Genomic DNA, 25,762 nt, shown 5'->3' with positions numbered 1-25,762 from the left:
AGAGTGGGCAGGACAATGAGCTGACCATGCGTCCCCTCCATGGTCATCCCAGATAAAGACCTACCAAAGGCACATATGTACTTGGTGTGTTCCTGATATTGAGTACCGCCTGTGTGCTGGACATGTTATGCCTGGGAGCTCTGCATGTGTTAACCACTCTCTATTGTGTCGAAATGAAAACTCTAATATAGGAATTAGCAATACCCAGACCTTAACACATGTGAAAACGGAGACCCGGGGAAAATCAGTATCTTGTACAGCCAGACAGTGCCTGAAGTTTGAATTGACCCTAGGACAGTCTGAGTGAAAAGCCCAGACACTTAGGCTCCCAGACACCCAGGCTCAGGGCACCTTATTGTTTGATCTGGGACAGGAGAGCAGCAGGGGGCTAACGTGAGAGCCTAGAGCCCTGGTGCAGCTCTGACCCTGGTTCAGCGCTGACCCTGGTTCTATGGGTGACCTCGGGCAGGCCTCATGCCCTCTCTGAGCTTTAGTTTCTCCTAGAAAGACAGTTCAGTCAATGTCTGATGCCTCAAGCTCTATTACGCATTGATTCAAATGTGAAAGCAGAAGAGGGTTGTTGGCACATGGAGGAGTCTGTCCTTAGGAGAAAGGAGAACAGAGCAGGAAAATAAAAAAATAAAAAAGCCAGAAATCTGGATTCTGTCTTGCCTCTGAGTTTCTACACATCATTGATGGCGATTCCCTGCAGTCTGCTAACACCTTTCCAGTGATGACGTCAAGACTATTAACAGCAACAGTCTCTCCACGGACAGAGGCGGGAGCCAGGGGTGGGTGGGCGGCGGGCCCTCGGCAGGCAGTGATGGGCCCACAGCTACGACACTGGATGCAGGGGAAAGCTGGGAGACCTGGCTGCTAGCCTGGGGTCATTCCTATCCCCAAGAGTTCCCTGAGTCCTGGAGGGTCAGCAAGGAAGGAAAGGGACTCTCCATCTAATCCTCCCACTGGAACAAGGAAGACACTGAGCCCCTGGTGGATGGGCAGCCAAGCTGGGGTCAGGCGCAGTGCGGCTTGTGACCCCACCCCGGGAGCCCTCCTCAGGCAGAGCTGTCTCTGCTCTTTCCTCTTAACAAGGTGACCCCAAGGTACAGGTAAGAGCCCTGGATTGGGTGTCAGGCCCCCTGTGTTAATCCCGGCTCTACCTTGACTGTGAAGGCCCAGGGTGCCCCCAGGCTTCACCTTCCCCATCCATACCCTGACAGTGTTGATCTAAACAAGAGGTTCCAAATTAGTGACCTGCAGGCTACTTGTGCACTGAAAAATGACCAACTTTAAATTGGTAGTTGGCCAGTACCAATTCAGAGATTCCACTTAAACACCTAAACTTAGGGCTCATAAACATTTTCAACACTGGGTCTACGTGCTCCCACACGAATGGCTAGCTGTGGCTAAGTATCTGCTGCGTCTCTGGTTTACCACAGTCCCCACTGCTCCCTGTTGTAGAGCACCTGGCACACTGTCCATCGGCATCACGTTCAACGTCCTCCTTCCAGAGCCCAGCTGAGAGCTTGCCTCACCTCCCCCAGCATCCTGCTGCCTGAGCAGGGGGCTCTCGCTGCCCCTTGGGACGGCCACCCCACCGAGGGCCTGCAGCAGAGTGCTTCCTCATAGTGACCTGAAACCTGCCTCCCTCGCAGCTTTTCACCTCGTCCTGCTCCCGCGGGTCCGAGTGCCTACCCTTGTGGCCTCTGACTCCTGCATAGCTCTACTGAGAGTTGAAGAGGGGGCCACCCTGCTCTGTGTTTTCTTTTAACAAATGGTCCAGGTCCCTCAAATGTCCCTCAGGGACATCATTTCTAGGGCCTTCGGTAGCCTGCTTCCTTTCCTCTGGACGCTTCCTGACACTCGGCCTTCCCCCTGAAAGCCAGCTCTTCCCTGCAGCCATGCAGCTTGTTCACACCTCCCTTCCCCCTTGAGCCTTCGCCAGGCTGCCTGGGCCCCAGTGTGGCTGACGAGGTGCTCGCCGCCATCCACAGCCCCAGTGCCGCACTCCCCCTGCCCTCAGCCCCCAGCTACACTCTCTGCCACAACAGCCGTGCCTCTTGGCTCCCATGCTCCTCACAGTCTGTCCTCTGCTCGAAGCCCTCTGCTCCCCTGCATGAGTTTTCTGGGGCTGCCAACAGATGGCCACAGGTGTGGTGGCTTAGAACCATAGAAGCGTAGCTCCTCACATCTGGAGCAGTGGTCGCTCACCTTTCGGACCTCACGGACCACCAGTGGTCCATGGTCCACCAGTTGGTGACCGCTGGTCCAGAGGCCAGAGGTCTGAAATCAAGGCGTGGGCAGGGCCACGCTCCCCCTGCAGGCTCCTGGAGAGACTCCTTCCCTGCCTCTCCCAGCTGCCGATGGCATCAGCACTCCTTGGCTTGTGGGAGCATCACTTCGATCTCCGTCTGCCTCCCCTGGCCTTTTCTCTAGTGTCTTTCTGTGTCCTCTTCTCTTCGTATAGTGACTCCGGTCGCCGTCTCGGATTTAGGGACCCACCTAATGCGGTATGATCTCATCTCGCTTCCTAACTCATTACATTTGCAAAGACTCTAGTACCAAATAAGGTCACCTTGAGGTGTCAGGCTGGCATCAATTTGGGGGAGGGGGGCAGCACTATGAAACCCAGTGCGCCCTCCTCCTCCCATTTCCTCAGGAAGACTGTGCAGTGGCCCTGGCTGGGCAACAGCCCTTCCTTGGCGTCCCCAGTCCCTGGCTTTCCCAGCAGAGCGTGACGTGAAGCATGTATAACTGCCTTCTCTTTGGCCTCCCTGCCAGGACTGTGAGCAACACAGGGGCAGAGACCTGGTTTGGCTTCGTTAGTTCTGAATCCCAAGTACCTGGCTCAGTGTGAGGAGCTGTGCAGACGCCCAACCAGTCCGTCCTTTCCCGGCGCGCTTGGCCCTGCAGACAGTTACTAGGAACAGGAAAAGCTGTTTCCAGATGTTTCCAGAACCGTGCTGAGCCCACGCTGCGACGCTTTGGCCCAGCGTATGCCCGACTCCCAGGGGAAGGGCACCATTCCTTGGATCCCCAAATGTGTGAGGGCCCGCCCTTCCCCTTTACCTGCACCAGTTCCTCCCTGACAGTTCTCCACACCAAGGTTACCATCATCACCACAAAACACAGGCTTACATACGAACTGTCCCTCCTCAAAGGCCGTTCCTGGCTCCCCACGCCTGCGGGATAGAGTCTAGCTCCTCCGCCCGGCATTCAGGGCCCAGCTCCCCGGCACGGCCTCAGCTCCCGTCCTTCCAGCCTCCACGCACTCACACACACATCCGTGCCCCGTCCCTCGGGAGCCCTGGCTGGCGTCCCATTCCTGGATGAAATCCTGACGCAGTTTGGGGAAAGAAACAGCCGGCCTGAGAGTCCCCAGCAGGTTCTAGGAGCCTCACTGTCTGTCGCTGAAAAACAGGGTTATTTTTCCTCTACGAGCCTCTCTTGGCTTGGGACACGCAGCTGTGTTTGCTTCTGGCCTGAGGACAGCCTTCCCCTCTGTAGGGCCCCTGCTGTGCACTGCGGAAGGTCAGCATGACCTGGTGCTAGATGGAACTGAGTCTTAAGTGGCTAGGCTGCCCCCTGACCCCAGCCCCTGACCAACAGGACAAGGCACATTCCCATTCCACCAAGGTTTGGGGACATTGGAGGTCCTGGCCCCTGCTGAGCTCTGGGCCCCTCGGCCACACCCAACTGGCTGCCTACCCAAGAGTCAGATAATAGGCCCGGACCTCTGTACTTAGGGGTGAGGGGGTGGGCGGGAAAATGCTCAGGAGGGTAGAAGAGGTGAGGTCCAGGAACCCAGCAAGATGGAGACTGAGAAGTGATAGGAAGAGGAGACAGGCCGATGCAGAGAGAGCAAGTAGCCATAGGAGGATGGAATATCCAGTGACACAGAGAGGACCAGGACCAAGGACCAAGTCAGGGAGAGGACGAGACAGTCAAAGGGGAGAAAGAGAGGGAAGAAGAGAAAAGAGTCAGACAGAAGCAATAACAAAAATGCACAAAAGGGGAAAGAAAAGGAGAGAAGCTGGGGAAATGGAAAGGAGGGAGGGAGGGAGGGAGGGAGGGAAGGGAGGGAGGGAGGGAGGGAGGGAAGGGAGGGAGGGAGGGAGGGAGGGAGGGAGGGAGGGAGGAAGGAAGGAAGGAAGGAAGGAAGGAAGGAAGGAAGGAAGGAAGGAAGGAAGGGAAGACTAGGAGGGAGAATTGGAGAGAAGAAAGACAGAGTTTCCCAGGGAGAAAAGAAACCAGTAGAGAGCAGGGCAGGGATGTCGGGCAGCCTGGCTCCCTTCCCCGGTGTGTCCTGGATCAACCTTGGGCCTCGGCGTCCACTCACACTGGCCCAGGATCCCGGGTCCACACGGGAGGCTTCCTCTGTGCCCATCTCCTTTCTCCTGGGAGCTGAAGGTCTCCGCAGATGCGGGTCCGGCTGCATCAGGGACGTGACTCAGGAGGCCACTAAACAGACTAGGTCAGGGAAATGCACGAGGGGAGAAGTGTGGAGCCTCAGGGCTGAAGAAGCTCTTGGACCCACGGCAAACCCTTCTCTTTCTAATGGCCCGGGGCCTGAGCCCATCTTCCCGCTTCCATTATCTCTGGGGATGCACAGACTCTGAAATCAGGAAGCAGCCCTCTGGGAGGGTCCCATTCAATCCCTCCTCTCCAGATGAAGACCTGGAGGCCTCCAAAGTGACAACTCCTTGCCCAAGGCCACATAGCAGCATGATCCCTGTCTCTGCCTCCTGTCATCTGGGCAGGCACTTCTAAACCCAGTCCTGGAGGGCTCCTGACAACTGTCATGCTGTTTCCAGTAAGTTCTGTGCTGATTCTTGGCACGAAGAGAGGAAAAGAAGAGGGTAGGGTAGGAATGTAAATAACGGGAAACTTTGGGATTTCATCTAATATATAATTGTAGTATCCATGGTGGTGGCCCTGGCTGCTCCTCCGATGTGCTGTCCAGGCTATGTCCAGGGAAGGCTGTCCTGGGCTGATGAGGAACCCAGTGATGCTCCCTCCGAGGCTCCAAGCCCCCTGGGCTTTTGGAAGAGCATCCTGGGCCAGGAGCCCGGACTTGTTTGCAGAAACACATGGCATTCCGGAGGCGCTAGAAAACGACTCAGCAGTGAGAGCTGGGCATCCTGGGCATCTCAAAAATGGCACTGGGAAGCTATGCCCGGGCAGAACAGGGCCCTGGTACCCTTCCAGGGTTTAACTGTTTGTTGGCCCCGGCCAGGGCTGTGGAGGTAGGCTTAGCTTGCCATCCGCTGGAATGCCCTGAGCACGAGGGTGTCAGCAGGGGTGGCCCAGGCACAGCTGCTCAGGTGAAGTACGGAATCCCGGATAGCCAGCGTAGTGGTCACGCCTCTCCTCCCCCCGTTTATGAAGTATTGACAGTGGGTTTGACACTCTTGTGCTCTCTACATGTTTCAGGTCATTGAAGCCTCACTGTCTTATGGATTAGGTCGAATTATGATTTCCTTTTATGGATGGAAAAACACACTCAGAGAGGTTAAGAAGTCAGTCCGAGGCCACACAGTGGGCAGGTGTCCCAACTGGGTTCTGATTTCAAAGGCCTCGTTAAACTATATGTGTGTGAGGTGGGGAGAGGCATGTGCCTTCAAACATCTACTGCCTTCTGCTCTGGCTGCTGCCCTTTGCCAGATAGTGATCATGCTAACCCTTCTCTCTGTCAGACAATGAACATGTTAACTCTGCCAGATAGTGATCACGCTAACCCTTCTCTCTGTCAGACAGTGATCATGCTAACCCTTCATGTGCACGGGACCCGGTGAAACATTCCAAGCCCTTTCTCATGTACTCTCTGGTTTCATCTTTGCAACAACTTGAGGAAGTATAATCAATGGTCTGCATTTTGTGATGAGATGAATTAGCTCCACATCACAGATGAGGAAGATGAGGTGAGAAGTACCTTCCCCAGGGACCTGCAGGCTGGATCTGGCCCTTCCTGTCCCCAGTGTTGGATTTGTGTGTTTTTCCATTGCAAACAGGGTGGCTTGCAGTTAGAAGGCACCTCTTCCACTCTTCATTCATACCCTCACCAGGTACTTCTGCCAACTCCACAGGTGTGTGGACAGGACAGAGTCAGCATTTGGAGGGAGGGAAGGGGAAGGCGGGTGTGAGAGTCAGCGTGGGTATGTACCTCAGCTCTATCTCTTTGTGTCATGTGACTTTTAAGCAAAATGTTTCCTCCTTTAAGCCCTAGTTTTCTCATCTATGAAGTGAGAGGTGATAATGAAGATGAAGATGATGATGATGATGATGATGATACCACCAGATCCATAGAGTTGTGGTGAGGATTAAATGAGATGGTAAAAGTAACATCCTTCACAATTTCCTGGCATGTACTGAATGCTCAATAAAATGATTACCACGACTACTACTATCATCCAGGAAGTACTAGAGGTACAAAGACTGGAGCCTTTGGAGTGGAGCCTGCATCCCCACCTCAGTGTGCAAGTCTTACAGCTCACTGAGTTCAACCTTTCCATTTCACAGATGAGAACACTGAGACCCAAGGAGGGCTGGAGAAGCAGCCCCAACTCTCACTGGGAGCAAGTGTGGGAACTGCTGTCTGACTCTTGACCTCAATGCTGGCATGTGGTTGCAGTACCCAGGCTCCCTTGGCATTCCTTCCATAGAGCTGAGGCCAAGGAGGTGAGGATGGGCCTGGGGCAAGCCTCCGAATGTGTGGGAATGAGCCCCCCACCCCAGGAATCAGGCCTGGCTGCCACTGTGTGTTTGCTCAGGACCCTTTGGCCGTCATCCATGGTTAGAGAAAGGCAGGGCAGCCAAGACAAGACAGAGGCTAATTACCTTGGATAATAGGAAACCGGGGATCAGCAACAATGAGGGTGTCTAGGCCTCTGGCCAAGCAAGGGCAGGAGCCATGGATGCCTAGCCTGGCCCAACCTATGTATCCTCAGTAGAGATTCCTGCTCAGGGTCACACTCCAACTCCAACAACCCAAGGGTGTAGAGCTGGCCACACTGTCAGACCTTCTGCAGACCCCCTCCCTCTGCCGTTTTTTGTTTGCTTTCATTCAAAAGCAAAACAAATGAAACAAACAAGGAAATTCAATTTAAATAGGGCCCGAGCACTGGTGTTTCTGTTTTGTTACACCAGGGTGAGCTTAGGACAGAAACCCAGCCTTGACTTGCACTCCTCCAGTTGGTCTCAACCCCGCGGCACTATGTAAAATGGCATGATAGACGGGCTGCAAAAGCAATTGCCCTCTCTAGGTGGGGTGGAGAGAGGGAATGGGGATGGAGGAGGCCTGATTTAGAGAGGGAAAGAGACAGACAGAGAGAACAAGATAGCAAAACTCAAAGAAGAAATAGCAGAGAAACTGAGACACACACAGTAACAGAAATTAAGAGAATAAATAAATAGGCGAAGAGGGAAGAGTTGGGAGAATGGCAGGCAGACAAAACAGGGTGCTATGCAGAAAACACACACAGAGAGAATGAAAGGCAAGAAGAGACAGAGATTCAGAAAGGCGCAGTAGGGCAAAACCAAAGTCAGAGAGGTAGAAAAGTTGGAAAGGCCAGAGCCCAGGAGGAGGTAAAGGGGGCGAATTAAGAAAAACCCCCATGGCAAAACTATGCATTCCCAGAACTCTCAAGCTGGGGTCGATCTCATGCGCCTTCATTTTAAAGATGCTGAAATTGCAAAACAAGGAGAGGGACGTTTAGCTCAAGGTCCCAGAGGCAGAAGTGATGGTGGTGGGATATGAACCCAGACTTCCTGCCTGACAGAGTGGTCCTGTACACCTGTGCCCCCTGAATCCTTCCATTACATGCCCTGGCAGCATGGATGAGGGGTTTGGTGTCCAACGGTCCTTAATGAAAACTCGGGGGCCTGGACCCATGCTCTCTTTCTATCCTATTTCTTCCTGAAAGATCCTGTATGGTTATTCTTTCCAGGGCTAGTGGGACCCCCACCTGCCTCACAGGGTTTAGCTCCTCCAGGATTATCCTTGAAAGAAAGATAACCTGCAACTAAGTCAAGGAGAATGAAGCAGAAAGAGGAAGAAAGTGACTAACATGCTGCAGGCGTCCTGGAGGCCAGGTGATCTGGTCAACCCTGAGCATGGAGTTTCTCATGTAGTGCTCTTCCCTGTAACCCTGTGGGATAAGATCGATGAACAGCCCTCTTCTTCCAGAAGAAGAAGCCAATGCCACCTCCTCTGTGAAGTCTGCCCAGATGTCCCACTGGAAGAGGTCTTGTAGCCTATTGCACTTTGGGGATTCCATGCCGAGAGCTCTTATTGTTCCCAATTCATGGTTGCCTTTCTGCATAAAATAAAACTTGGCCCCAACATCTTTGCAAGGTGCTTAATCAGTCAGTGGCAGAATCCGAGTCAGAAGGCCCAATGTTCAGCTTTCAGTGACAGTCCTGAGTTTGGTACTTGAATATGTTGGGTGCTGCCAATGAGCCTGAATATGTCGAGTGTTCACCATGGTCTTTAGAGAAGTCATGGTCTCTCCGAGGAAGTGGGGATAGAATGCTCTGGAGGTAAGGGAGATTCACAGATTGTGGAGAGACTACTATTTATTGAGGACATACTTAGATACTTTGCTAGGAGGTTTCTTGTTTATGTTCATGCAACTCTGCATCCTAAGTTTTATTATTTCTGTTTTACTGGGGTTCTTAGAGGTACAGCGACTTATCTAATGGTCACTTATCTAAAAATGTCAAATCTAGATTGGAATATACAGTCTGTGGCCTTTCATACCATAATTAGGTTGTAAGTTATCTGAGGCTAGAACCTTTGTCGTAATCACATTCACACCTGCATTTCCTAGCCCAGTGCCAAGACATTGGAAACCCTCAAAATATAGCTGCTGAATAAGTAAATGAGTACTGGATGAGTCAATAAAAATGCAAATGAATAAGAGAACTGATGAACAAATAAGTGAATGAATGATGGACTATAAATGGATGAATAAATAGATGGATGAATGGAAGGCAGCAATGGATGGATGGATGGATGGATGGGTGGATGGATGGATGGAAGAAAGAAGGAAGAGAGATGAATGGAGGGATGAATGATTGGTTGGGTAGATGGATACTTGAATGAATCACTGAGCGAGCATATAAAAGAAACAAATGAATGAGTGTAATAACTGCAATAATTGTGATAATACTGCACACCTTGTTAACAACTACAGCTTTCTAGGTTGGTAAGAGAGCTGGTCTATCATTTTATGATTAGGGTACAGGAACAAAACTGGTCTCTAGAACTCTATGTTATAGCTTATGATGGCTGCATCCAGATGTGGCAACACTCACTGAGATGGGAAACAAAAGAAAAATAAGCCCCTTTTCCCTCTGAGATTACAGAGGAGGCTCAGAATGATCTCCTTTTTCATCTCCAGAAGTTTGGATGCAATGACTCCAATGTACTCTATGAAGGAGTGATAATGCTGCTATTTCTAAGGGACTGGCTGGATCTATCACTAAAAATTTATGTGTATATACATGTATATGCATATATACTTCTATACATGTATATGCATGTATATGGGTAGCATGTTTACATATGCATCGCATGTATATATACTTCAGATATGCTAATAGAATATTTTTCAGAGGAGATGTCACAGAACTGAGAAAAGAACACAAGGCAAGGCCACCTGCCCCAGCCCTCCTTGCTAACTTGCCTCTTCCCCTCTTGGCCTACAGATTCTTTGTCAGCTGGAGATATGGTTTTGGGTTTCCGGCCTCCCTGGGCCCTTCAGCACTAACCAGTATGATTCTGTGACTCACTGTGGCCACGCTTCTCCAGCGAATACTTGGAAACCTTAGCATCTCAAGGTGCACACACAGGCTGGCCTATAAAACACTGGGTTGGCCTGGCCAGACTATGCATGCCTCGCCTCCCAGACTGAAACCAGCCCTGTCTGCTTCACACTCCCCGCGCACCCAGCAGGTCTTACTTGTAGAGGCCGTCGGGCTCCAGACACTTGAAGATGACGGAGTAGATACTGACTTCGGGGACCTCTCCATGGCTTCGACCAGCTGCTACACAAGATGTGCCCAGGCCAGAGAGTAAGTCATCGGCAAAACTCAGGAATTCTCCTGGAGGGAGATAGAGAAAGATAAGCTCCCCGGCTCAGGCCCTGGTGGGCAGACATTCTTGCTGCTGTCCAATTCCATCAACTGTCTGCATAGCACTGCTAAGAGGGTTAGTGGACAGAATAAGCACAAGATATGAAGATGACACAGGCCAGTGCATAGCCCTGAACTCTTCGTTTAAATTCATGCCTGAACTTTCTCAACTGTAAGTGGGGATACTAGTACCTACCTTCATAATATTGTACCAAGGTTTAATTGATGTAAATTATTGTGCAATAAAAATGCATAAAAAGGCTAGAGAATTGCATTTCCCTTCCTGTATAACAAAGGAGTTGAACTAAGAATAGAAAATAGGTTTTTTGTCACCTGGAGCTAGATTCATGGAGTGTTGCGATGGACAGAGACCTGGTTTAGCTAAGGAGGTAGGAATTCCGAGACCGGTCAGTGATGAGGGGCATGGGATAGAAAGGGACGATGGAAGAACAAGGGCTGGATGCTGTGATTTCTAGTCACCTAGCCATCAGATTTTATTTATTTATTTTTAAGGTTTTTCAATTGATTTTTAGACAGAGAGGAAGGGAGAGGGAGAGAGAGGGGAAACATCAATGTGAGAGTGAGACATCAATCAGCTGCCTCCTGCATGCCCCTTACTGGGGATCGAGCCCACAACCCAGGCATGTACCTTGACTGGGAATCTAACCAGCCACCTTGTAGTGCACAGGATGACACCCAACCCACTGAGCCACATCGGCCAGGGCCAGCCATCCTATGTTAGAAAGCAGCTGATATTTACTAGCTATAGGAGTGAAGCAGAAGATTTGATGAAGACTAGAAAGAATCCTGAGATTTCATCTTAGCTCTGTGAAGAATTTGCTGTATAGCTTTGGGCAACTCAATTCCCATCTCAGAGCTGTGATTTTTCTCCTCTGTAAAGTGGAGGTGCTAGAATCACTATTAGGATTTTTGAAAAATAAAATAAAAATGTAGATGTGCACAAAGATTAAGTTATGAGGATAGACATCATGGCACTATTTAAACGAGTAAGAGTTTAGAAACCAAATGTTCAATGACATAGAAACAGCAATACCAATTAGAGTTCAATGGTGCAATGGAATATTTTATAGCCTCTAAAAGTAATATTGTGGGATAACATGAGTTACATGAAAGGATATTCATGACATATTAAGTTTATAAACAGGTTACACTATTACAGAATAATCTCATTTGGGGTAGAAATCTTACATGTGTGTCTATTTAGAAAGAGAAGGGAAAAAATACAGCAAATGCCTAATAGTGACTTTGTCTGCAAAGTGAGATAATGGGTACTTTTTCTCTCTTGTTTTTGCTTATCTCTGTTTTGCTTTTTTAATTATCTACAATGAACATGTATTGCTTTTGTAAAACAAGAGGGGTGGGAATCAATAAAATTTACTTAAAAATAGATAAAGTGAGTGAGCCAGACCAAATGGCCTCGGAGTTCCCTTCCAAGTCTGCAATGGGATGATTTCGGAGCAAAGCAGGCCTGTGTGGTATTTGGTACCACACAGTACGAAACAGTCTGAGGCCTCCACACTGCTGAGTCCTGATACTGCCTGACCCAGAGGGCCCCACACTCTCTACGCGCTTATATTCGCAGGAATAAACAAGAGGAGGATGTCCGTTCCACGCTATCTTCTCTACCTGGGCTGAAGGACAATCTGATTTGATGGAACCATCACCGAACAGTGTCTGGGACGACTGAGACCCAGAGAAGCCACGTGGCACATCTGTCCCAGGGAACGGGGTGGGCAGCCCACGCAGCTCGCTTCCTGTGCTCCCTGCTAAGGGCAGTCCACTCTCTACTCACAAGTGGCCCGTGTTAACGCTTATCTGACTGAAGTGTCTGGATGGGCCTGGATTCCGGTGAATGACAGTTCTCTAACGTATCGCTCCCTGTGGTCCAGGACAACAGAGCTGATGGGCAGTGTTTTCTACTTTTTATTTATTTAATATATTTTTATTGATTTCAGAGAGGAAGAAAGAGAGAGAGAGAGAGAGAGAGAGAGAGAGAGAGAGAGAGAGAGAGAGAGAGAGAGAGAAACATCAATGATGAGAGAATCATTGATCGGCTGCCTCATGCACACCCCCCACATTGGGGACTGAGCCCACAATCTGGGCATGTGCCCTGACCAGGAATCGAACCATGACCTCCTGGTTCATAGGTCGATGCTCAACCACTGAGCCATTCCGGCCAGGCCTCTGTTTCCCCCTTTTTAAAACGACGATGTACAGTGCACAGCCTTGATCTGTAGATGCCGGAGCGCATGTCTGGATCAGGCTGACACAGGCCAGTTCAGCGGCTCTCGCCAGACAGACTCGGGACCGAATTCTATTTCCACCCTTTATTGCAAATCCCTTAACCTCTTAAAGTCTCAGTTTTCCTTTCTGTGACCAGGGACCAATAACTCTTTTATGGGTTTGGAGTCTAGAAAGAAAAGCGGGGTCTAGGAAGAAACTCTCGGTGCAGAACCAGAGGTCTTGCTAGACAATAAAGAGGTAAATGAAACCCTTTTCTCATCGCAGGCGTTCTCGTCCCCTATTTCTCCCGGAGGCCTCTTGTGTCAGTGCCTTTCGTAGTAAAATCATAAACCAACAACATGCCTCTTCCAATAGGTACCAACGCAGAGCAACGCGGGGGGTGAAAAGTGGAAAAAAGAGAAAGAGAGAGTGGGTGGTGGTGGTGGACATGGGATCCGAAGGGAGTGGGACTTCGTTTCTCTTGGTTTCTTAGGATTCCCAGTCTGGCTGCTCACACTTGTTTTCTCTGAGCTTGGATCCATGTCTGTGTGCTTTTCAATTTGTTCCCAGATAGCCACTGGGAAAGTTGGCCCTTCGTGAGGGAATACAGTATGCTGTGGCCTGTATTAATGAGCTGTCTTCAAGCCAAAAGATGGTTGACATTCATTTTCAAATGGGCATAGCTTTTCAGATATTTCCATGCATTTCAGGGTAATTTAGACCATGGTCAAAAGCCCCATGAATGCTGGCGCACAGTTCTACGGTTTATAGGTTCAGTTCAAGGGAAGAAACTGGATAATGCGGAGCATGTAACTAGTCATTCCAAGGGCATTCTGAGGACATGTAGGTCCCAGGTCTGTTTGGGACTAACTATACATAAGGACCTTCCAATGGAAAGCATTTAAAAGAAGAAAACGGACCTTTAGTGGTAACTTTTTTTTTTCCATCTAATCCTCACATATAATGAGGTAAATGGTAGTGTCTCCATTGTAAAGCTGAGATTACGCTTGCAAATTTAGGAAGAAACGGGGCTGCGATTTGAACCCCTTTTCCTCCTAATGCCCAAGCCACACCTTTTCGTTTATACGATGCTGCCTCCTAGAGAAAGTTTATAGAGAGCGAGCTTTCTCAATCCTCTTCAATTTGCCATTGAATTCCTGCCACTCTCTTAGCTCTATGGGCTTGAGGAGTAAAATAATAAAAGAAATGGTCCCTGACCTTCTACAGCTTGTAATCTGACAACGGGAAGAGTTGTTAAATACAAGAACAGACCCATAAAGTAAATTGTAATATTGCTTTTCTTGGCACTCTGTTCCAGAAGGTTTAAACGCGACCTAGATGGAGGCAGGTGGATGAGGCAACCCCTCCCTGGCCCCTCTCACTTAGGGGAGCGGGGAGAGGGGGGATAAAAGAGGCCTGGGGCTTCTCTATGCACAAATGCATTTCAGTGCAATTCTACACACACATGTGGTTCCACAGGACAACGTACTCCGCCCCTGGCAGCGGTACAGCTGATGGACAGTAACACAGTGCAGCGGTGAAGAGGCGAGGCTCTGAATGTACTCCGCCTAAGATTAAATCCTGGCCCACCCCCACTTGCAATGGGCCTTGGACAGGCCCTGCTTTCTCCTATGTGAAATGGGCATAATCACAGCAACTAATCTTCAGTGCTGTGGTGAATATCATATAAAATACCATGTACATTGTTAGAAACCAATCAGAACAATGTCTGGTAAACTGCAAGAGCTCAAAAATATTTCAACTATCAGCACTGTTTTATTTTTTTTTAAATATTTTTATTGATTTCTAGATAGAGAGGAAGGGAGAGAGAGAGAGAGATAAAACATCAATGACGGGAGAGAATCATTGATCGGCTGCCTCCTGCACGAGCCTTATTGGGGACTGAGCGCACAACTGGGAATTGAACCCGGGAACTCTTGGACCATGGGACCAGCCTGGCATTATCAGTATTGTTTTTGTCACTATTGTTGTCATAACCCAGAGAGAGACAAGGACCCTTAGAGATTTTGGTTTTTATCCAACCTACTCCTTTGCCCGGTGACAAAACTGAAGCCCCGAGAGGGAAAGGGGCCTGCCCATGGCCACGCACAGAGTGGGGGTAGACTTGGAACAAAGCTGGATCTCTCAACTCCTAGGGCCTACCAGATGCGGCATAGCAGCCGAACTAGGAGGGAGCGTCGCCACCGAGCACTGAAGAGCTTCCGGAGCTGCCCCAGGAGCGCTGGCTCCTCAGGTTCTGACCAACTTTATTCCACATGAGTGTGAGCCACAGCTCCTGGGCATTCACTATGTGCTGGGCAGTGTACGAGGCACCAGGTTCCACCCGGCTAGCTTCTCCAACTTGGACACTTTGAGAAAGATCAAAGCCCAGGAGAGACAGAAGGAGTTCGGCCGGTTTCCAATTTGGAGCCTAGTCTAACAGTGGTCTGCAAATTAGAAAATCTAGAACTCAGGGGTGAGAAGGAATGGCCAAGGTGGGGGGAGGGGCCAAGTCTGTCTCCTCTACCCATACTGACCTTCCACCAGACAAACTCCACTTTAATCTGTTTTCTGTACTGTTGGCTTGTGTTTTATTTGGGTTGGGGGGGGGGGAACACTTTAATAATAAAAGGCTTGGCTGAAAAGTTTTATTGCTTGAAAAGTTTGAATCCTAAAACCCTGCCACCTTCCCTGATAGAAACAGGGGAGTTCAGGAGTGTTGCGTGCGCACGCGCGCGCACACACACACTCTCCCTCTCCCCGCTCCCCCCACTCCCCACAACCAGGGCTGTGCTTCTGAGTAACCAGCTCCTGGCCTCTGAGATCCTCATCCCTTCCACGAGGACACTGCCTGGGCTGCCCCTGCCCCTCCTCCCGGGCACACTGTCATGGCAGAACCCTCCTGGACCAAGGCTGCTGCTGCAGCCAGCCTCACCCAGGCCTGTCCAAGACACTCACATTCCTTCTCTGTTTTCCTTTCCTTGAAAACAGATAGGGAGTTGGGAGTCGCTGTAGGAATGTGCCTGTTCCCCATTATGGCTCTTCTGGGGCTGTAACCCGAGTGGCTGGGGCCAGACCCCCACACGTTTCTTCATCCACTCAGCCTCGAGCCTCGCTCGCATTACGATCCACAGAAAGGGTCGACCAGGATTCTGCAGAAGCTCCCGAACCAGCCCAACGGAGCACTGAGCCATTTTTCCAGAGGCCCCACCCCTGCCTCCACTCTCTCTCCTGCTCCTTTCATTACTCCCTCAGTCCTCTTCCTCTTTGGTGCTCCCTCTCCCTCTCTGTCTCCGTGAGCCCTCTGCCTCAGCCTCTGATTGAGGTCGCAGTCAGAGCTGGCCACCGGAGCAAATTGAAAACAGGTTGGGAGAAGAGCAGCCGAGAAATTCCAAAATGGAAGGGGCGGGAGCGATTCAGCCCAGGTGGGGAGAAAGGTCCCCACGCAGGACTCCACACTCTTTTCAGCAAACACCAAGGGGATTTAGAGGCCACCCAGGCTGGCCCCTCCTAGCCTGCGGCTGCTCCCTGCCGGGTGCCCAGGGAGGGGCAGGGCCCTGCGTTTCCCCACCTTTCCTTGGCTTGGGCAAATGTAGGCAGGCATTCATTCTGAGACAGAGTGCCTCCTGGAGGACCTCACGCCGTCAGCTGGAGTGGACTCTTCTTCCCATACATGATGCTGCTTTAACATGATAAGCCAGGGTTACCATGCAACATAGGGCAAAGGGGTGCATTTGGGGGGTGGGGCAGAAGAAACCTGTTTGTTTTTGTTTGTTTGTTTGTTTGTTTGGAGCCAGGCTCCACCACTTATGAACTATTTTATCTAGGGATAAGATCTTCATCTGGAAAGTGGGTGGTCATCAGAGAATCCAGCCAGGAATCAATAATACATGCGGCATCCCCGCTACATGGATGTTTCCCCAATCTCAGTGCCCCGCACACTGCTACCTCTTCCTCCCTAGGTCCCATCAATTTGTCCCCCAAAAGAAGTAAATTTTAAAAGAAGTTAGAAAGGAAGGAAGGGAGGGAGGAAGGAGAGAGGGGGAAATGTTTATTTACTATTCGGTATCAAAAGTGTTTGACATTTTTACTTATATTGTCTTGCTTAAATGTTCAAAAACAACCCATGTTGATTAATATTCAATATGACCTAATGAATTCGGTTCATTGAGCTTTTACAAATGAGGAATTAGGTTCAAGGCTGGTTAAACAACCTGCCTAACAAGATCCCCTAGAAATGGTGGAGTGAAGGCTAGAACCCAGGCATCAGAGGTACAAAGTCTGTGCTTGACCTCTAGCATCCTGGCGTTAGAACGCTTTTAGGAGAGGCAGGCTGCCTCCTGTGCGGCCTCCTTCCAAAGTGGATAGGACTCCCACGGTACAGGGCAGAAGGGACTGTCAGAAAGTGAAGTCCTCCAAAAAAGGCGGAAGTGTTCCAGCAAGCATCTGCCGAGAGCCCCTAAGTGCCAGGCACTGTGCTGAGGGGCTCTGGCTCATCGCAGGCCAGTCCTCAAGTAGGCATCTGTTGGTTCCACTAATAGCACCCTAGTTTCTACTAATAGCACCCTAGTTTTCCACTGGGGGGTCTCCCCCCCCCCAATTTCAGTCCATATGATTTATGTGTAGCTAAGGCCTCCTCCCTCCTCCAGAGATGGACATGAGATCAGTGGCCTGATATTCCGTGTCAAGAGGCCAAAAGGAAATAAACAAGTGACCCAGGCCTGATCAACCAGACTAACTCTTGGGACAGAGACCAGGTCCCGATGATGTCACTTGAAGGCTTGGGTCTGTGTGTCTGAACCCTGATATACCCGTGGATATTTTAAATATTGTGTGAATATTTCCCCTTTTCTCTCAAAGGCAGTTTCCATTTGTTTTCTGTTACTTGCAAATAGGAGTTCTACCAGATACAAATTCTGCCTGGCTACAATGGCTCAGTTGGTTGAGTGTCATCCCATGCACCCAAAGGTTGCCAGTTTGATTCCTGGTCAGGGCACATACCTGTGTTACAGGTTCTATCCCTGGTAGGGGCACAAATTGAAAGTAACCAATTGATGTTTCTTTCTCTCTCTCTCTCTCTTCTTCTTCTCTCTTAAGCATGTCCTCAGATGAGGATAAAAATAAAAAGTTCTATGAAGTCAATTTTATGATTACCACTTTATACATGAAAAAAAAATTGTTTATAGGTCTTAAGCAAGTTGCCCAAGGTCACACTCCATCTAAATAACAAGGCTGACTTTAAATCCAGAGCTGTCAGACTCCAAAACCTGAGCCTTTCCCATCATAAAATACTACCCAGGGCAAGGGACACAAAGAGTCCATTCTTGAATAAAAATCACTGCATATTTCCAATGCCCTGCTTCCTGTGGCCTCGTCTTCTGGCCTCATTGCTCATGTTCCCTTCCTCACTTACTCACTCCAGCTACACTGGCCCTTGTCCCCCACGCCAGTATGCCAAGCACGTTCCTACCCCAGGGTCTCCAACCTGGAGAGCTCCTTCCAGATCACTGCTTAAATGGCACTTCCTCAGCGGGGCCTCCTCCAGCTACTCAACCGCATCGAATCACCCTATCGCCCTCTGGCCCTTTTCCCTCCTTTACCTCTTGTCATTAAATGTATCTTGTTCTTGGGTATATTGATGGAGTAGAACATTATCTGTATCTCTCACTTCAAGCCCCAGGAGAAAGGGTCACCGTGGAGCCTGTACGCCATGGGTTCCCCATAAACATTTTTCTAGGGAGTGTATGTATTTACTGCGTAGTGTAAGCTGAGCTGATGGCTGGGGACATGAAGAAGAATGTCTCAGTCTTGGGGCCCTGGAAATCAGAGCCTAAGAGAAGGGCTCGTGTGCAGATGGCTTATCTGGGAGGTGCTTCTCAGAAGCAGGCATGGGGAAAGGGAAGAATGAGATGGGGAAGAGGGAAAGTCCACAGAGAGGAGTGTCATTAACCCTTTGCACTCGCTAGCGTTTTTCTCGATTCCTTTATTCTAATGCTAACCGTGTCGAGTCACACTCGACATCCGAGTGCAAAAGGTTTTAAGTTTGCTTGTGTGAGCAAAGGGGCTCTGTCCCACAGGGGCCTCTAGGAAGTGAATGAGATGTCTCCCAGGATTGTTTGGCTGAAAGTGGGGGAGCTGAGGCATGTACCCCTGATTCCTGATGACCACAGATTGAGGGCCTCCCCGGGAGGATAAAGTTCCCCACACTATTATTTTTTTAGCTGTGCTCACTCATAGGTGTACAGAGCCCACTCAGTCTTGCACGAGGCCACAGGGCAGAAGCTGGCAGTAAGCGTTCGGTACCACTGGCAGCACCTGGCTGTGGACAGACGGCCCAGCATGCTCCACGGGCCGAGAGGAGGGGGCATGGCCCCTGAGGGGCCTGCTGCAGAGGCCCGATCTCCGCCTTTAGGACATTTACAGAAAGAGAAATAGGTGTGCCTTCCTCACTGAGATCTAGGACCTCCCTGGGCTGTTGAAACAGTCTGCAAACAGTTACTGCACACCCAGGAGGTGCCGGGGGGAAAACGAACCGCTGTGGACACAGCCCTCTCCTTCCCTGTGGTGCTCACAGCTGAGCAGGGCAGAACCGTAGTGGTTGTTTTAATGAGCGGCCCATCGGAGTCCTGCAACTTATTATTAATACGGAATTCAATAATACTAGCCTCAGCATTAACAGGCACTTGGCTAATGGAGTCTGCCCTTTCCTACAGTTGGATAAATGAGGGCCATTAAAAGCCCTCGTCATCCCCACCGTCCCGAGGACAAATGATGCTGACACATTTGGCCGGAGAGGGTATTGCTAACATGTGTGAGGAGAGCCGACCTGGGGACCGGACTGCGGAGGAGGAGGACGGGGACCCAGAGCCAAGGCCTGCCCCTGCCGTCCCTCTCTGAGGGCCAGTGTGTTTACTGCGGGCGCAGCACTCACCCACGGAGGGTTTTCCTTCCTTTCTTTCCTCTTTTAAAATCTCAATCCTACGTGTTACACGATTGTGAAGTGGAAACAACCAACTGAACAAAATGTGCTTCTCATCAGGGTCTCCGTTCCTCTCTAGCAGGTCCTGCGTTCCCTGGGCTGGGCCCTTGAGTCAGCGCCTCCCTCCCCGTGCAAGCGGCCTGCCGTGGGTGCTGACGGAGGGAGGGCCGGAGAGCCCTCTGGCTGAGATGGTGACGCAACAGCCTATAACCTGAGCAGCTGGGCTTAGGACTCTCCTTTTGTGAAGAGGAGAAGGGAGGCTCGGGGAGGCGGGCGGGCTGCCAACCACACGGCTACCGCAGCGCGCAGCGCGGCCTTGCACCCAGGCTGATCCGAGTCCAGGGCCTGTGGTTTTGTCACAACACGCGCTTCCTAATTGCTCTGTCTCCACGGCCTTGGTCTCCTTGTCTCTGTCAGTCTCACTCTGCCAGGGGTCGGGAGGAGTGAATTAAATTAAGTCCATAAAAATACAAAAGCAGTTTATAATCTGGGAAGCATGCTGCACACGTAAGGAGTGGTTGTGAAGGGAAACCCACAGGGAGCCAGGTGAGGCAATGAACACGTCAGAGGGGCGCTGCTGGGCTAGAAAGGGGGGGGGGGGGCAGGCTTTGTGAGGCACCGTGGTTTGTGGGTGTTCAGAGCTAAGAACACACCAGGACACACAGAGTGTGGGGATGAAGACCTCTCCCCAGGGAAAGGCACAGACACACCCACAGGTGACACAGAGGCATTTCTGCAGCACAGGACAGGAGGGAAGAGCTGGGGGGATGAGGATGCTGAGTGCAGAGGAACGAGTACAGCTAGCTCCCAGGGATTGGAGCTCCCAGATTCCCCTCAGCTCTGGAGGGCGGGCTTCTCTTTCTGCCCGTCAGCTGAAGTCCCACCTCCTCAGCCCGCACCAGCCAATCTAGAGCAGACCTGGGCCACCCACTACAAACACTTCCTGGACTTCTCTTCTGGGCATCAGTGACAACCTATGGCTACTCTGTTTGCTTCTTTACCTCTTTATTGTCATCCAATTACTAAAATGTCAGCTCCAGGACTCCAGGAGCCTGTCCACTGTGGTCCAGCGTGGCATGGTCTCCCCAGTGTGTAGCAGAGTGTGTGTGTGTGGGGGGGGGGGGGGGCGGGCACAGTAGCTGCTCATTAAGATCCACTGATGAGTGAGGGAGGAGGAGGCTGGAGAGATGGATTTGGAAACCTGTTGAGACAACGTGTGCTCTTCCCTTAAGTTTTGCTCATACCCAGTCTTTCCTCCCAAAGCTTTCCTTGGCCACCCTTCCATCCACAGAGGGTCAGGCCCCTCCGGGGGTCCCCACAGTGTCCTTGCTTCCCACCACTATGGTCCTTAACCCAATGCCCTGAGATCACCTACACCAGTGGTCGGCAAACTGCGGCTCGTGAGCCACATGCGGCTCTCGAGCCGCGGTTTGCCGCTCTGTTGACTAATGAGTTTGCCGACCACTGACCTACACAGTGCCTCCCTCAGCATCTGAGCCCTGGGACTGGGCGTGTGGAATGAGCAAGTCAATGAACGAGCAAAGCTTCCTTTCTGGATGGAAGTCAGCCCAGGAGGCCAGGGGTGGGCTAGGGTTTCTGTGCACACTGTCCTTTGCACTGTGTCCCATGAGGCCAGCGGATCTAGTGGGAAGGAGCAGTGACTGCAGAGTCGGGGACATGAGCTGCACCCCCACCTCCCGAGGAGACTCTGTGAACAGGTGTTCACCTCGCTGCCAAAGCAGACGGCTGTGACCGAATGAAGGTACATCAAACACTCCCCCAGCCTCTGCCTGACATGATCTTGCAACTAACCCCAACATTGTAACCCTCCTGACTTTTCTCTGTATTTGCCTGTCCCTTTGCTCCCTCATTAGCCTCTTGGGGTTCTTCGTCTAGCTGCCAGACCCCCACACTCCAGGAAATTATTTTTCCCTCATCAATAATATTGCTTCTTGATCTCTAACCAACCCTGGCATTTCTGCCCAGCAGAGACCTCTGCAGCCTCATCTCAGCATCCATGCTGGCTGCCCAAGTCCTCTCTTGACAATGAGGATGGCCTTTTGCTTCCTACAGCCTCTCCTTTTGCCAAGCCCTTTACAGCTTATAATTCATGCCCTCGCCTTCTCGTCGCATGTAAGCTTCATAAGTGCTTGGTGAGGTCGGCAGGACGAGATGGGGGTACAAATGCCCTTTTTACAGGAGGAAAAACTGAAGATGGGGAGAGGGATGTGTCCCCCCCGATGAGGCAACTGGGCTGGAGCCTGCATTTCCTGACCCCTTGTCGGGTCTCGGCTGGGCCGTGTGCTCCGGTCTCCTGTCCCAGCCTCTGTGCCCAAAAGGACCAGCACAGACCGACAGCCACCCCTGCGGTGCTCATGAGACACGCACCTCTACTGAGCCCTCCACATTTATTCAGACACCAGGATCAAATCCCACGTGTGGAGAAAACCGTGGCAAAGGCAGTATTGTGCTCAGTCCCGAGTGTAAATCCTGGCTTTGCTAAATGACTCTTCTAAGCAAGTTCCTTAATCTCCCGGAAGCCTCATTCTCTTCATCTGCACAATGGGTGTGAAAATGCCCTTCGGAACGTAACCCCTGGAATCGGGTTGAGAACTGATTTAGGCAATGTACGCAGCGCTTAGCACAGGGCTTGGCCCACGGTCAACGTTCAATCAATGGCAGCCTTACTCTTCTTATTACTGTTGTTACGAAAAACACTGATTCATGAAGCAGTCCCTATGGGGTGAGAAGAGAGGAGAAATCCAACAATCCAGGAAAAGTGAATTATCCTTGGGAACGGAACACCTCACGCCCCTCCCAAACCAGAACGGCCCGGAGATTAAAAACTGCTGAATGCCCACAGCTTCCCTCCCTTTGCTAAAGATAAGCCTTTAGGCCTGTGGTTAGGAGAGAGCAGAGATATCTTCAGTAGACAAGGGAGCCTCCATTTGTCTGTCTTCTTCTCCCCTGGGGTGGGACCAAGCTTCAAACCCAAATCTGACCAGAACCCATCAAAGGTAGCTCCTGAGGATGCCCCTCCCCCCCAAGGTACCAGAGGGGATGACAATGAGACCCTGAGGCCATTCCACTGCCCGACCCACTTGCACACCAGACTGGCACATGCACACACACACACACACACGAAGGCACACCCCTCTTCGGCCCATCCCTGTGCCCAGGCCTCCAGCAGGGAGTTCTCAGGGTGGAGAGAAGGTTGGCAAAATGAGTCAGGTTTTCTGATCGTGCAAGCGACACCATTCCACCAGGCTGAGGTGAATCATTGAGAAGGAGGTGGGACCTGGGAGGTGGCAAAGAGAGGTAGATTTCCAAATGGGTGGGGAGAGAGGGAGAGAAATAAAGGAGGACGGAGTTAGAAAGAACTATGGCCAGGAAATACTCAGAGACAGAGAAACTGAAGTAGAAATACACAAAAAGGAACAGAGAAAGAAAGAGAAAAGGGAGTGAGGGAGAGGGAGAGAGAGAGGGAGAGAGAGAGAGAGAGAGAGAGAGAGAGAGAGAGAGAGAGAGAGAGAGAGAGAGAGAGAGAAGGAGACTAAGATTGAGAAATAGGGAGGGAGGGAGGGAAGGAGGGAGGGAGGAAGGAGGGAGGATATTATCTAAAAAGAGAATGGACAATAGCAAGACAAAAGCAGAAGCTGGAGAGACTGAGGCAGAGCGATGTAGAGAGCGAGAGGGTGGACACTGAGAACTGCCCTGCCAGGTGAAGAACAGAGGAGGGTGCCTGGCCGTCACCGCACACAGCGTGGCTTTCCCGAGGGCTGGCGAGTGCCTCTCCTCATTCCACACTGCATGGCCTCACCGAGTGCCCTGGGCAGAGGGACAGACCCTGGGCCCAAAGTATGGATGCTGCTCTCTTCCCTCCTCAGCTTTGGACCAAACACCAAGACCGCCGAAGGTCCCATTCCCACAGCCTGGGTGAGGGACAGCCTGGGTGAGGGACAGCCTGGGTGAGGGACAGCCTGGGTGAGGGACAGCCTGGGTGAGGGACAGCCTGGGTGAGGACAGCCTGGGTGAGGGACAGCCTGGGTGAGGGACAGCCTGGGTGAGGATAGCCTGGGTGCCACCTGAATCTCACAGGCAGAGGCAACTTTCTGGAGATGCTCGGAGGCCGGAAAAGCCTCCACCAGAAATGGATGCCCTTGAGCCCTTGACCGGGGCAATTTTCATGACTGTTTTCATTCAAATCGCCTCCATCGATCTCTCCCACACACATACAGCTTTTATTTTCACTCTCTAGCAAAAGGACTCCCTGGCTTCCCCATTTACACTGAAATTTTCCTTTAAATAGAGAAAGGGAAACAAGCTCTCTCTTCAATCCACGATGAAAGCTATGAAAGCGTTTTTAAGCTTGGAAAATTCGGCGGGTCAGTTTTTCCTACTGTTTAATACATGCGTTAGGTTACCCTGCATGAGTGCACATGGCGTATAAGCTTCTAATTCATTTTTTTTTTTAATTTCTTTATTGATTAAGGTGTCACATATTTGTCCTCATCCCCCCATTCCCATCCCACCCCTCTCCCCACGCATGCCCCAATCCCCTGTTGAACTTAACCGTTGGATAGGCTTATATGCATGCATACAGGTCCTTTGGTTGAACTCTCCCCCTCCCCCCACCCTCCCCCTACCCTCCCCTATCCTCCCTCTGAGGCCCGATAGTCCGATCGATGCCTCCTTGCTTCTGGTTCTGTTCTTGTTCCTCAGTCTATGTTGTTCCTCATTTCCTCTAGATGAACGAGATCAAATGTCACTAGATATATACTAATAAGAACTGAATGTGAGACGAGCAATAATATTTATGCTGACAGGCAAATGAATCAATCTGTAGCGAGCTTCCCCCTGGACCAACAGTTCTTTTGAGACCCAATTTCGATGTCCAGTAGTTCCTTATGTGTACATGTCAGCACTGACCCCTCAGCTCTGGATGGTGGACAAATGGTGGTAATGGAGGTCTGACTCCCTCTGGTTTGGTCTCGGCCGATCCCAGGGGCACGGCGTCACCTGGACTAAGGGGCACGTGGCCTCACCCATACCCAAGGGGCGCGTGGTCTCACCCGGGCCTGGGACCCAGCCTCACCCGGATGGATCCAGGGGCGCACGGCCTCACCCGGACCCAGGATCTGGCATCACCCGTACCCAAGGACGCTTGGCCTCTCCCAGACCCAGGGGCACGTGGCCTCACCCGGGCTTAGTTGCACAAGGCCTCACCTGGATCCAGGGACACATGGTCTCTCCCGGACCCAGGGACGCTTGGCCTCTCCCAGACCCAGGGCCACTTGGGCTCACCCGGGCCTAGGTGCACGAGGCCTCATCCGGATCCAGGGACGCATGGTCTCACCTGGACCCAGGGACGCTTGGCCTCTCCCAGACCCAGGGGCACGTGGCCTCACCCGGGCCTGGGTTCACGAGGCCTCACTCGGATCCAGGGACACATGGTCTCACCCAGACCCAGGAACGTTTGGCCACTCCCAGACCCAGGGCCACTTGGGCTCACCCGGGCCTAGGTGCACGAGGCCTCATCCGGATCCAGGGACGCATGGTCTCACCAGGACCCAGGGACGCTTGGCCTCTCCCAGACCCAGGGCCACTTGGGCTCACCCGGGCCTAGGTGCACGAGGCCTCACCCGGATCCTGGGACACATGGTCTCACCCGGACCCAGGGATGCTTGGCCTCTCCCAGACCCAGGGCCACTTGGGCTCACCCGGGCCTAGGTGCACGAGGCCTCACCCGGATCCAGGGACACATGGTCTCACCCGGACCCAGGGACGCTTGGCCTCTCCCAGACCCAGGGCCACTTGGGCTCACCCGGGCCTAGGTGCACGAGGCCTCACCCGGATCCAGGGACACATGGTCTCACCCGGACCCAGGGACGCTTGGCCTCTCCCAGACCCAGGGCCACTTGGGCTCACCCAGGCCTATGTGCACGCAGCCTCACCCGGATCATAAGCTTCTAATTCATACTTAGCCCCGCGAGTTTACAGCTTTACATATATATTTTTATATATATTACACACACATTTATATATGCACACATAAGCACACAAATACATGTGTGCGTGTCTGTGTGTACATAAGTAATCCCTCTAAGTTGCACAGCTCACTCACTTTACAAAGAACTCTCTCTCACTTGATCCAAACAATGACCTTGGGGGTAGGCAGGGTGGGATTATCGCCTCCCCTTTACAGGTACCTGAGTGTAAGGACTGGGTGTCACCTGGAATTCTGTTGTTGAGGTGAGAAGCCACAGGGACCCACAGGTCTCCAGTGCACAGCCCGAATCACACTGATCTCATGCCCACAGGTCGGGCAGTGCCCACAGCTGAGTCTGCAGGATGCACAGCCGAGGGGAGCCGGAGCATCCTCTGTCCAGGGTTCCCTTTCCC

General features: G+C 51.4%; 1 protein-coding gene across 2 annotated transcripts in view; it reads right to left on the bottom strand.

Moving 5' to 3' along the window:
* The window catches only part of ASTN2 (astrotactin 2), a 769,045-nt gene that overhangs the window by 38,761 nt on the left and 704,522 nt on the right, over nt 1-25,762 (bottom strand). For both annotated transcript variants that reach the window (XM_028161420.2, XM_054727144.1), the window contains exon 20: nt 9,966-10,107. In XM_028161420.2, coding sequence (XP_028017221.2) covers nt 9,966-10,107 — 142 coding nt within the window. The remainder of the gene's footprint in view (nt 1-9,965; nt 10,108-25,762) is intronic.

Source organism: Eptesicus fuscus, chromosome 15 (genome assembly GCF_027574615.1).
Source record: "Eptesicus fuscus isolate TK198812 chromosome 15, DD_ASM_mEF_20220401, whole genome shotgun sequence".
Lineage (NCBI taxonomy): Eukaryota > Metazoa > Chordata > Mammalia > Chiroptera > Vespertilionidae > Eptesicus > Eptesicus fuscus.
Note: the sequence above shows the minus strand (reverse complement) of the source record. Positions and strands in the feature narration are given on the sequence as shown.